The sequence below is a fragment of the Protobothrops mucrosquamatus genome, unplaced genomic scaffold (genome assembly GCF_001527695.2).
Source record: "Protobothrops mucrosquamatus isolate PMUCROS unplaced genomic scaffold, P.Mucros_1.0 scaffold230, whole genome shotgun sequence".
NCBI lineage: Eukaryota > Metazoa > Chordata > Lepidosauria > Squamata > Viperidae > Protobothrops > Protobothrops mucrosquamatus.
In genome coordinates, this window is record NW_015386581.1 from 434,457 (window position 1) to 446,787 (window position 12,331).

General features: G+C 38.4%; 1 protein-coding gene across 1 annotated transcript in view; it reads right to left on the reverse strand.

Moving 5' to 3' along the window:
* Window positions 1-3,764: 3,764 nt before the first annotated feature.
* The window catches only part of OSR1 (odd-skipped related transcription factor 1), a 19,942-nt gene continuing 11,375 nt past the window's right edge, over window positions 3,765-12,331 (reverse strand). The window contains exons 2-3 of the mRNA XM_015814230.1: window positions 8,157-8,837; window positions 3,765-5,530 (exon numbers count right to left, since the gene is read on the reverse strand). Of these exons, the coding sequence (XP_015669716.1) occupies window positions 5,395-5,530; window positions 8,157-8,803 (783 nt within the window). The 5' untranslated portion in view covers window positions 8,804-8,837 and the 3' untranslated portion in view covers window positions 3,765-5,394. The remainder of the gene's footprint in view (window positions 5,531-8,156; window positions 8,838-12,331) is intronic.

Below are 12,331 nucleotides of genomic sequence, written 5' to 3' on the forward strand. Positions count from 1 at the left end.
TATGGCAAAACGGAAATCTGAAAAATAAATGTAGACATAATAAGAGTTTGATATACTGAATTTGGAATTTTTAGTAGAGAATTGTGGAAACCGTTCTTTTTGTTCCTTTCAGCTGCTCTGGTCTTTTATAGATTTGAGCACCGGAAGAAAAATTCTTTCCAGACTCAACAACAGTCTTGGTAGACCCTCTCACAACTAGTTCCTTGTTTCTAATCTCTACAGCTATTTTAGCCAAAGCAATCTTGAATTTTGAAAAAGTGTTGTGAATGCTTTCAAAAAGTGTTTTCATGATCATGCATCTAGTGCAGTGTTTTTCAAACTTGGCACCTTTAAGACATTGGACTTCGATCCCCAATGTTGGCTGGGCAATTCTGGGAAGTCCACACATCTTAAAAGCTGCCAAGGTTGGAAAAACACTGATTTTATGGTTGTCTAGGTAAGAAGCCAGTCACAAAATACCTATTTGAAGGCAAATAGGTACGTATACCGGTTTGTGAGCAACTGGCACTTGAACATAGCTAAATTTCATCCTTCCATTTATTTTTAGTTAAAAAAATTAAAAAGGGAGCTGGCGTGTTGCAGGGCCAAGATCCTGCTAGGCACAAGGGAGATACTGGTGAAAAGATTGGTTTTGTAAGATCATAACAGAGATTCTGACTGTATAGAATATAACAATATAAGGATGTTACCTCCTCCATTGCCCTCTTGGTCCTTTATTACCTATTCAGCTGGCAAGGAGAAAGGGAGAAACCCTACAAAAGTGAACAAGTTAGTCCAGAAACCAAGTAGGCACTGAATCTTTTTTCAGCCTCTTGTAAAAATGACAGTGCCTCTTGGAGACAGAAAGGCATATTATTTTTGCAAATAGAGCTTGACCTCTGTGTAGCAATTATAATGATTACAGTATACAGAAAAATTACTTTTTCCTGCATATTTTCTAATAATGGTGGTGGGAGGAATGATTTCAACCTCTTTGTAAATTTTTTATTTATTATTTTGAAACAAGATGTTTTTCGTGGCAATTTTTTTTAAAGTCCAGCTGTTCAGGTAAAAGTTAACAAAAAGGATAGGGGAGGGGGAACTTTATTTAAATCAAAAATAAATCCTTTCTCTTCCACTTTTCACAGCTTTCCAAAGAACTAAAATTGCTGTTCTTCTGCAGATTACATGAAGTTAAAAAACTAAAAATAAAAGATGTAGCAAGGATATGATAATTCGTACATGTTTTACCAGATGCTAAAAAATAAACTTGGAATTAGGAATGTAACATCTGTCTTGACAGTAAGTTCCTTGGGGAAAACAGGATTTAAATATTATAAACTTCATCTCAATTCTGGAAGATACCAACCTTATCACATTGAGTGTTTTGACATAAATAGCCAAGCACTTGAAATTGTAATCATATGTATGCACCTGAGAATTAAAGTTAATTAAGCACAATACCCCTGTTTCTACAACACATTTAACCCAGTTATCTTAAACCCAGTAAAACATAGTACTGTAAAACAGATGTATTTGTAATCCAGCAGCCCATAATCACACTAACTGGGTCAAAAAGCCACAATTCGCCTTTTCCCTATAAGTGGCTGGTGTGTTCTGAGTTGTCATGCTAGGTGATCAGCAAAGCTTCATGACATCCCTAGACACCTTCCCTATTGGTCAGATAGTCATAGATAGTCAACACAATCAGTTATGTTTGGGATTAATTTTGTATTCCGAACAATCTTAAATCATCATCATCTTGGCAATAAAGTTCTGTAACTGATAGACTTCACCCATTCTTTCTCTCCACCTCTTTTTCTTGGAGAACTAGTTGGGCAAAATGGATCACTTGGCTTAATATAGTTTATCCCACAGCACAACTGATTAGGTGGAATGAGTTTAACCCTGTGCATTATTAGAGGGTCTGTTTAAGGCCAAATTTAATCCATTGGGGCTAGGTGATTGGATTAATTCACACATTCTTGGTGTTCCTATAAACACATTAACTACCCATTAAACCAGTTAAATATATTGTGACAACACTTATTGGAATTTTATTTTCAAATGAGTTTATATAGGAAATGCTTCAATTGTCCCCCTTCCATAAGTCAAATAACCTGAAAATTGTGGTTTTGAATGGATAAGTCCTGCAATTCCTGCTTGTGGACCTACTAAGTTCACTGGTGCTTTTCGAGACAAGGCACATGATGTTGCTATTCAAAAGACAATATGCAGTTTTCCTCTCTTCCTTCTTCACTGTTTTGGGTGAAAAGAGATGGAAGGCCCCCTGGGAGAATAATTAGATGTAGAATAAAATAACTGGTCATCTTGTGCAATTCTGTTAAGGAGTCAGAGTGATGGCACGACAAATACCTTATCTGGAAATACTTTTTTCATAGATCAGTGTTGTATACAGGGTATCTATTGCAGCTAGAATGCTTAATTTGGGGAGATGGGAATATTACGTATCCTCCAACTATTAGCTAACGATGTCCAGTTTGGTTCCAATTGACATTTTTTTAACCAATTAGCTCATTTAATTTTTTTCTCCAAACATGTAAAGAAATATACTTTTTAATTGAATGCCCTAAAAGTAAAAGTCAATTATATTTCCAAATAATGTACTTTTAAGATTGGAAAAATGCCTTAAGATTCACAGAGAATATGATAAAAAGAATCTGGTAGTATCTACTATATGATATGCTCTGATGAGAATATAATAATAAAAGAAAATATATAAGGCTTTCTGTCTACTCTTATGGAGAGATTTACCTCCTTTCATGTAACTGCAACATATATTTTTAATTTTTTAAAGGAGTAGCACTGTTACTGTTTAGTCATTCACCTACTGGATGAAAGCTGTTTATACAGTATTGAATGAGATCTATCTCACTAGGAGCCATGATGGTGCAGTGGTTAGAATGCAATACTGCATGCAAACTCTGCCCACAGCCTGGAGTTCAGTTCTGACTGGCTCGAGGTTGACTCAACTTTCCATCCTTCCGAGATCAATAAAATAAGGACCCCCATATTGTTGGGGGCAACATGTTGACTCTGTAAACCGCTTAGAGAAGGCTGTAAAGGACTATGAAGCGGTATATAAATCTGAGTGCTATTCATTCTGTTTGATATCTCTTCTTCTTCCAAAGTGCAGATGTTTGCATTTCAACATCTGGCCCATTTTTTTCACGTTTCCTATTTGATTTCACATCCAGACTGAAGAAAGCAACTTTATTTATTTTTGTGTCATATTTGTTGAGCCTGTGTCTGTAATTTCACATGTAGATGTGTAATTACATGAAGCATTAAAAGATAGTTTTCCCCAAGAAATAACATCAAAAGAAGACTCCTTAGATATAAAATAGAAGAATTGGCTTGAACACCTCAGACCACCATTTTCTAACTGAGCCATAGATGATAGATAGGTGACAGATAGATGATGATGATAGACAGACAGACAGATAATAACTCTTAAGTTTTGTTTAGTGACCATTCGATGTTACAACGGCACTTAAAATAGTGACTTATGACCATTTTTCACATTTATGACCGTTGCAGCATCCCCATGGCCACATGATCAAAATTCATATGCTTGGCAACTGGTTCATATTTATGACGGTCGCAGTGTCCCAGGGTCACGTGATCACCTTTTGTGACTTTCTGACAAGCAAAGCCAATGGGGAAGCCAGATTCACATAACAACTGTGTTATTAACTTAACAACTGCAGCAATTCATTTAACAGTGACAAAAAGGTCATAAAAATCACTTAATAAATGTCTCACTTAACAACAAATATTTTCTGCTTAATTGTGGTCAGAAGTTGAGGACTCCCTCTATACAGATATTGTAGAATTTTAATCACTTCTTATACTAAAACAAACTCACTTAATCCACCCTATTTTTTATGAGACTGGTCCTTATTCCTACTTTATTTAACACTGGAAGTATTTTTTTTTCCTCTATCTTTTCCTAGAAAAAATTTCAGGAAAACCTCACTGAGTGTTTTAGTAAATCCCATTGTGTTCCTTTCAGCACTATCCTATGAATGTCAATTTCTTGCACCCAGTTTAAAAATTCCAGTCTTATCTAGAATTATGGAGTCAGGCTCTAAATATCAGTTCCAGCCTTGCTGAAGTCAGTGAAATTTATACTTCTCAGTAAATACATAGGATAGCAGTGATAGTTAATAAATCAGTTAATTGTTAAACAACATTACTTAAAATATTATATTTTATAACTCATTATTGATTATTAATTAATTTCATTTCTGGAAAATAAAACCTTTGAGTAATGATATAAGAACATGACAGATAGCATAGAGTTTTGCAAAAACACCTTTAACCAAGAGATTTAAATGTCACTCGGGAATATTTGCCTGTAAAATACCAATTTATTTTAATACTTAAAAAATAATAATAAATCCAGTGATAAATGTTCATTATCAAGAATCAGCATAAAGTGCCAAATAGCAATAACTTTAAACCAAAAACATATTGGAATGTCTTGTCTTTTTTTTTCTTTTTACACTGCTTAGGAAAAAATAAAATAAAGATGATTCTGGATAAAATGCTCATGTTGAGATTTGTCAGCAAACTCTCCCACCTGCCCTTTTACAAAACTCAGTTCACCATCATCTGGACACATGCTAACTTGAAAGTACCACCAAGGCTACACTGTGCACAGCAGTCACTTTGATTTGTTATTATCAAGTTTCCCTTTTGTCACGTGGGGTTGTTTGTTTGTTGATTGCTGGATTTGGTTTGCTTGGTTTTTCTTTCAATTTTTCTTTCAAATTACAAACTGCCTCCTAAGGCACCAGACCACGTATAAACAGAAATGACAGGAAGCTCACTAGAGCATGCAGAAGAGATCCCCAACAACAACAAAAAGACAGAAGTGTTAATTTCTGGAGGATGGCAGGACCCCTTTATAGCACGATTCTTCTTCAGAATGTTGCCTGTTTCCAACAGTTTTATTAGTGATCTTCTCTGCCATCTCAGTTATTCCCCAAATGTGGAATTAGTTAGGATAATACTCTTCTAGATTTTCTTTTCCAAAGGTTATAAAGGAGACACGTTTTAAACAAGTCACTCACAAAAGAATAAACTTAATTGGGGAGGTAGAAAGCTATTTGTTGTTTGTGTTTAAACGGAGGACAAAGATTCCTCTCCAATACTTGAGCACCCCCTTTTGACGTAAAGTTTAGTGAAGTCACGCAGGATTTACACTTGGAAGTACCCAGGTTTTGGAAAGACTGACTGCATTTTTGTGCCTATTGGGTTGTGGTTTACTTGATATATTTTTTTAAGTATTAAATTAATTATGTTGAGTGTTCCCCATTGTCTCTGTGAAGAATTTGATCTAAAATGTAGAGTGGAGCGGAGAGATGAAGTTCATTGGGGTTAGAATCTTTAGCATTTCATTTTGGAAGGTTTGAGTTCCTTTACTTGTGTGTGCAGTGTCTTGTGAACAGCTAGAGTCCTGGATTGGCAAAATCCCTTTCCACATTCTTGACACTTAAAAGGTTTTTCTTTTGAGTGGATATATCTGGGAAGAGAAAATAAGAGAAAGAGAGAAGAAGATTTTTAATGGATGTTTAACCTCTCTAGGGAAATACAGTTCTGTTTCAACTTGCTGGAATACAAACATTTGATGGAAAGAAAAAATTAAAGGGAGCTTTGTTCTACAGAAAAAAAAGTGTAATCACTCTGGATTTGGATGCAAAATTAATTTTGATTCTGCTGCAATTTACTGTTTAGACCAGAAGTGTCAAACTCGCAATGTCACGTGACGTGTCGCTACATATCATGACTTTTTTTCCATTGCCGGCAATGGAGTGGGTGCGGTTTTGGTATGACGCATCCGGCCCGTGGGCTGGCAGTTTGACACCCCTGGTTTAGACCAATGTTTCTCAATCTCAGCAACATTTAAGATGTGGGGACTTCAACTCTCAGAATTCCTCAGAATTTAAACACTTTTACTTAGCTTTATACCTACATACAATGCATACATGATTATGTCATGATGCAATTGCCACGATTAAGAGCTTGTATCAGGATACCTAATTCAAGGGCATAAGTTGCAGCATTTTTGTGATTATGTCATCACACGCATCACCATTGGTTCTCCTCCTTTGCCCACTCTGCAAGAACTCAAACTAGTATTGTCATGCAATATTTTTGTTAATATCAGAATGAAGTTCCAGCCAAAAATGAACACAAAAAGATATATTCAGAGCATCTCTCTGAATTGGATAGAAAAATGCAAAAAAACAATCCCCAAAAATAATTGAATTGGAAAGTTTAATATCCAGTTCTATGTTAACAACATCAGTAGAATTTATATATAGCAGTTGTGTATCAGTAATTCCCACTGTTTTCAGACAATTCTGAAATCATGTTTTCAACTCCCATTATGTTTAGTAATGCTTACTCTTAGTGAAAAGTAGAAAGGATTAGATTTTAAAAACATAGTGCTGTCCTCTTTCTATTAGTATTACCATATCTAGGCTGAAAAAAACTCAGATAGCAGCTAAGAGTTAAGAATATCTTGATAGTCACCTGGACTTTAGCAGATTACACAGAGTAGCTTTAATTTATAACCAGACTTTTGAATACAAAATGATCCAAAACCTCAAACTTTTTTTTAGTTGTTTAAAATAAGTGACCAAGGAAGGTCTCCAACTTTAATTAGAAGAATCCTGGAGAAAGAATTTTTAACACTTCTCCTATCTTTAAATCTCTCTCCCAGAATTGCTATTGCCGTGCAGTAGACAACATAGAAGCTTTTCTTATTTCCCATCTCTAAAATTGGAAATAATTCTAAAGTTACATTGTCATGGTAATATGACAATCTATAAATTAAATAACCAAAGGATCCTAATTATTCATAGGTTCCTAATTATTTTTCTGAATCCTTTAACATTCACTTGCCCTCCCCTATTCAAATATAAGATAGACAGAAAAAGCCCAGAAATCATAAAAGTAGAATGAACAATGAAAAGATAATTCACAAAGGAGCTTCACACAATATTAACAAGCATATATCCATAACTTTAAACTGGTTGCAATTAGCTTAACTATAATGGTTTATTTATTTTATTAGCGTGCTGAGAATTCTCTATTAGTTTTTAGTGTAGTTTTTATAATCCAATGCTACACTTTGAAACTGATTTAAGTGTGTTGAGTAGGCATGTAATTATCATATCAGTAAAAATATGGAAATACATGCCAAATGAAGTAGAATAGGATTTTTACCAATACAATAGTTTCTTGGCTGTGATTCCAATTTGCTGTTAAAAACCAAGATCATCTACATATAAGCTTAAGTAGCTGAAAATTTAATTGGGTTTACTCTGAAATGGTATCCTCCAGATGTGTTCAACTACAATCCTTAAAATCCTCAAAGAGCCTAACATTTTGAAGCAAGCAGAGAGAGATAGCTAGTGAGCATGGAGTATGGAGAAAGCTGACATACAAGACTGAAATGGTCATCAGCACTGCTCAAATTAAGAAGCATGGGCAATCAGCAATGAATTTGGGGAGTGAGGGGAAGCATGCAGATTCAATCCCTGGGCTCCTTCTCAAAGGAAAATCTGGACTTTGGGCCCATGAGGTTACACACCATTAATGTGAGAGATCTTTAACAAAGATCGTTACCATTTTCTGCATGATGATAGCAAGGTGGATGGAACAGGAGAGATTGGGACATATATCAAGTTTTCTCAGTGATGCCACCGGAGAAGAATATGAATGTCCAGACCTTCCACTCAGGAAAATGAGGAGCATCCTGAAGTACCAATCTAACTGACCCCATTTTGAATTAAGTGAAGTGATACTTCCTTCATGTGAATGGAAACATAAGAAAAGCAGTTTCTAGAATGGTGTGACTGCATCAGTGCCTATAAGAGATCTTCATTTTTCTTAGCTTTCAGTTAAAAATTGTTTGCAAATGTTCAAGCCCTACATTGTCAACATAACATTCTCTGCAAAAAAAAAAGGTACATCCATCACTTCAATGGATGTATCATATTTAAATCAGAGCAGTGTGATTTATATTTACGATGCAACCCAGACAAGCCATAGGATGGTAGATTTTCTAAACAATACACCCTAAAATCCTTTATAATAAACCTGAGTTTTGTTAAATAAGCCTACTCAATGAATGGGCATACCTGTGATCTCTCAGATGATCTTGCCTTCTGAAGGCCTTGTGACAAATGTCACACGTGTACGGCCGCTCATCTGTATGGGTTCTTTCGTGAATCAAAAGGTTGTAGGACTTGGTGAAGTGTCTGCCACAGAATTTGCACACAAACTCCTTCTTGGTTTTGGAGGGTAGCCTCCCACGGGTGGGTTTCTTCTCGGGGGAAAGTTTGGTCACTTCAAGCAACGAGCCCAGGCCTGTAGAAGAACCCTGGTTGTCTACATGTCCCAGTTTCGAATGATCTTCTTGGGTGGCAGCCACGGCGAGGTTTGCAAAATCAAATCTCGGCTTGGCTTTGAGGGGCACATTTGTCGCTTCGTGCTTGGGATGGATGACGTGCGGGAACAACGGGAAGGCGGGCAACTGGAATCTGGCATCCACTAGGCTGGCCACGCCAGGCACTTTGGAGAAAGATGAGCGGGGCAGGTGCATGGCGGGATAGCCCAAAGTCCATTGATGAAGGTGAACAGCATGGAGGGCACTGAAACCGTAGAGGTTGGGCAGGTGGTCCGAAGGGACTGCAGGCAGGCCATTGAAGGCTTGCAGAAAGGAGTAATTGGTCAGCTGCAGGGAAGGATGGATGGGTACTGGGGCAGGCAAAGTCTTGCTCCCCATACTGGCGGAGAAGTCTGAAAGAGAAGGCAAGTGCCTGCAAGAAAGAGAGGGGAGAAACATAAAACGGGCTCAATAAATGAAGTGTGGAACAAGGCAGCCATTTAACATAATTATCCTAAATAGGAATAAGATGACACAAAGACACTGAACCAAGAAGAGCAGGTATAGCATAATGTTCAGAGAAGGTTAAGATACTGAATGATGAAATCCTAAATAAAAGATTCTTCCTCTGCTGCAACATCAGTCTCATTTCATAATACGACTTCCCTGACAGATTATTTTAACAGCTGTACCTTCACAATAACTATGAAACTGGGTAGGCTAATCACTAGGAAAGCTTAAGCAAGCTATTAGAAAAGCCCCTCTAACTTTTCCTTCTGAGGCCTGGCCATTATCCCAGAACTAATCTTCCTGATGGCAGTGTGGAATAAGATTGAGCTACCACTTCTGAGAGCTTCTCTCCACATCATATTCTTTGCTTCGTATGACAAAACATCTCTGTACAATTCTGTGTGAAACTTTTTGAACTTTGCCCAGTATAACAGACCTTGGTATCCTGGGGATATCAATCAATCAGAATAGAGTTGGAAGGGACCTTGGAGGTCTTCTAGTCCAGCCCCTTGCTCAAGCAGGAGACCCTATACCATTTCAGACAGGTGGCTGTCCAGTCTTTTTTTAAAAAAAACCCAATGATGGAGCACCCACAATTTCTGAAGGCAAGCTGTTCCACTGGTTAATTGCCCTCACTGTTAGGAAGTTTCTCCTTAATTCCAGACTGCTTCTCTCCTTGATTAGTTTCCATCCATCAAGTGAGGGAAAACTGCACTATACCACTATGATATAAAAGGACAAGAAATAGCATGCAATACAGGCAGTTCCCAGATTAAGAAGGTCCGACTGACAGACAATTCATACTTACAAACAGGCTGCTTATTGCTAAAAATGGTGCAAAGCTTTCTCCTTCCTCAAGCTGACAAACTACTGAAGCCTCGCACAGTTTTTCAGGAACTGCTGAAGCTGCATATGTTTTATATGTTTTCAGTGGTTCATTGACATGAGGAAGGAGAACGTCATCCACGAGGCAGCTCATTTGTAAGCATGAGTTCCAACTTGCATACAGATTTGAGTTAAAGACGGACTTAGGATCAGAACTCATTCTTAACCCGGAGACTGCTGGGTTGAATAGAAAAATAACGTAAATTATATGTTCCCAGACAGAGGATAAGGATTCCAGGGCAGAACTGGAACGGCAAAGTTGTCAACTAGTGAAGAGAGGGAAAGTTATATCAGGACCCTTGCTATTACCATAGTTGACTCCTATCCCAAAATGTGAGAGTCCATTTGATGTAGGGGTGAAGGCACCAGGTTAGAAACTGGGAGATTGTGAGTTCTAGTTCTGCCTGAAGCACAAAGCCAGCTAGGTGACCCTGAGTCCAGTCATCCTCCCTCACCCCTAGGAAGCAGGCAATGGCAAACCACTTCTGAAAACTTGCTCGGAATACTGCAGGGATTAATTTAGATAGCCGCCAGGAGTCAACACTGATTTGAGGATGTGCATGCACACACACACACACACACACACACACACACACACACACACATATGCACAGCACAATGTGTGAAAGCTGGAGGCTAGGACTGTTGTACCACTGACTTTTATAAACTTCTTTGAGAGAAGGAGGAGAACATGTTCTGCCTGTACTACAGAGAGTCAACTTCCAGCTCAAAGTTTCCTTTACTGCCTTTGCCACAACAATGGACAGACATTGAGTTTTATGGAGAAAGCAAAACATGTTCAGTGTGTCTTTGGGATATTTAATAAAAGGCTTATCTTTGGCAAATGTAGACTGGCACACCCCTGTTATGTCGGCCCAGGTTTAGGTACATCCCTTGCCATTCATTTTTTTTAGAAAAGGGGGCTTGGTAATGTTCACCCACACCCCAGATTTATTTCCCCTAAGGCGCATAACAGGAGCCTAGGAGCATAGCAGAGCCAAGGCTGCTTCTTTACCCAACAGTACCAGAACAGAGAGTAAAAATGAAGCCACTTTAAAAATATTTTATTTTTTGCCCCACCTAAGACAATGCAGGGCATCTGCTCTCAGGCCCTCAGAAGCAGCCAATGGGAATAATCTCGCACTTCAAACTGGTAAGCAAACCTCAACCTTAAGCAATGTGGCAGAATTCCTGGGTGTTTCTTTCCCCCCCCACCAGGAGATGCCTATGGAGCTCCTCAATCACCCAACTCATGGTTGTCCCAAAGGTGCTTTTTCCAAAAAGGCAACTAGACTTTCTCATTTTTTTTCCTTTGAAAATATTTCACTTTGAACTGAACTGACGAAGTTTCCTAGATGAGAAGCGAAATGTTTTCAAAAGGGGGAAAAAAACCCCCGAGAAAGTCTAGTTGTCTTTTAGAAAAAGCACCTTTCAGTTTTTCTGGAGATCAATGAAGGCAGGCTGTGGGAATCAAGACTCGTGCTCCCCAAACGCCTGGCTAGTCCTTCATTTTAAGTAGCTTCCTTGTGTCTTTTCTCCCCCTCTCGTCACCATGCTTCAACGTTGACCTCCAATTTCCTTCAGAAAGAGTTTTCAAAGCACTGCTTCATCTGCCACACTGTCATTTCCCATAGGCTTTCCTCCTCTATGCGGCACTAACCAAATCAGTGATATTCCTTACTGACCTACTCCAAAATGAAACAAGGCCTTGGAATTTAAAGAGATCTGCTGCCAGCTATTTCTGCCACGAGCCACAAATTTAATCCATAGGGAACAACAAATAGCGGTAGAAAATAAGACACAGCCTCTCTCTCTACAGCCTATTTTTCCTTCTTGCTGTCCACTGTATATGGAAAGACTCAGTGTCCTCTTTCTTCTTCCAGTCAGTTATGAAAGAAAAAGATCTGGTTAACATGTGGATAAGACACCACTAGGAAATCCCAAAGATATAACTTTGATTGGGAAAAAAAAAATCTGGAAGACAACAAAGGCAAATCTTTTATCTGTTGCTTGAGGAAACATTGCATTGAAAACCACTCAGGCCTGGAGTCTTCAGAAATTGAACCTGGGCTGAGGCTAAACCTTTATTGGTAGGGCGGAAGGAGGGTTTTTATTTTATTTCAAGCCAAGTTTTTCAACTGCATCTAACTCTTGATTCCCCAGGGGTGGGGAATGGCATAACAAGCCTAAAACATGGGAGGACTGAGCCACAAGTTCAAGAAACCACTCTCAACATCTCAAAAAGCAAAGGGACTGCAACTCTTCTTGCCAGGAGTCAGCGGCAAAACTGGCAGGGGTTTGAATGGCACTAATTTACCATTCCCTTCAAAGGAAATAGGAAAGATACACGCCACCGTCCTTCAACCAGGAGAGCCCTTCCTTCATGAGGTTACCGTGTTCAACGCACTAACCAGCAATTCTGGGAGTTGTAGTCCATCAGCTCCCTGCAGGGCACCCGGAGACCAAGTTAACTTCTAGGCTGAGAATAATAAAGCGACCAGCCTGGAACCACCTGTGCTTTCAGGTTATATA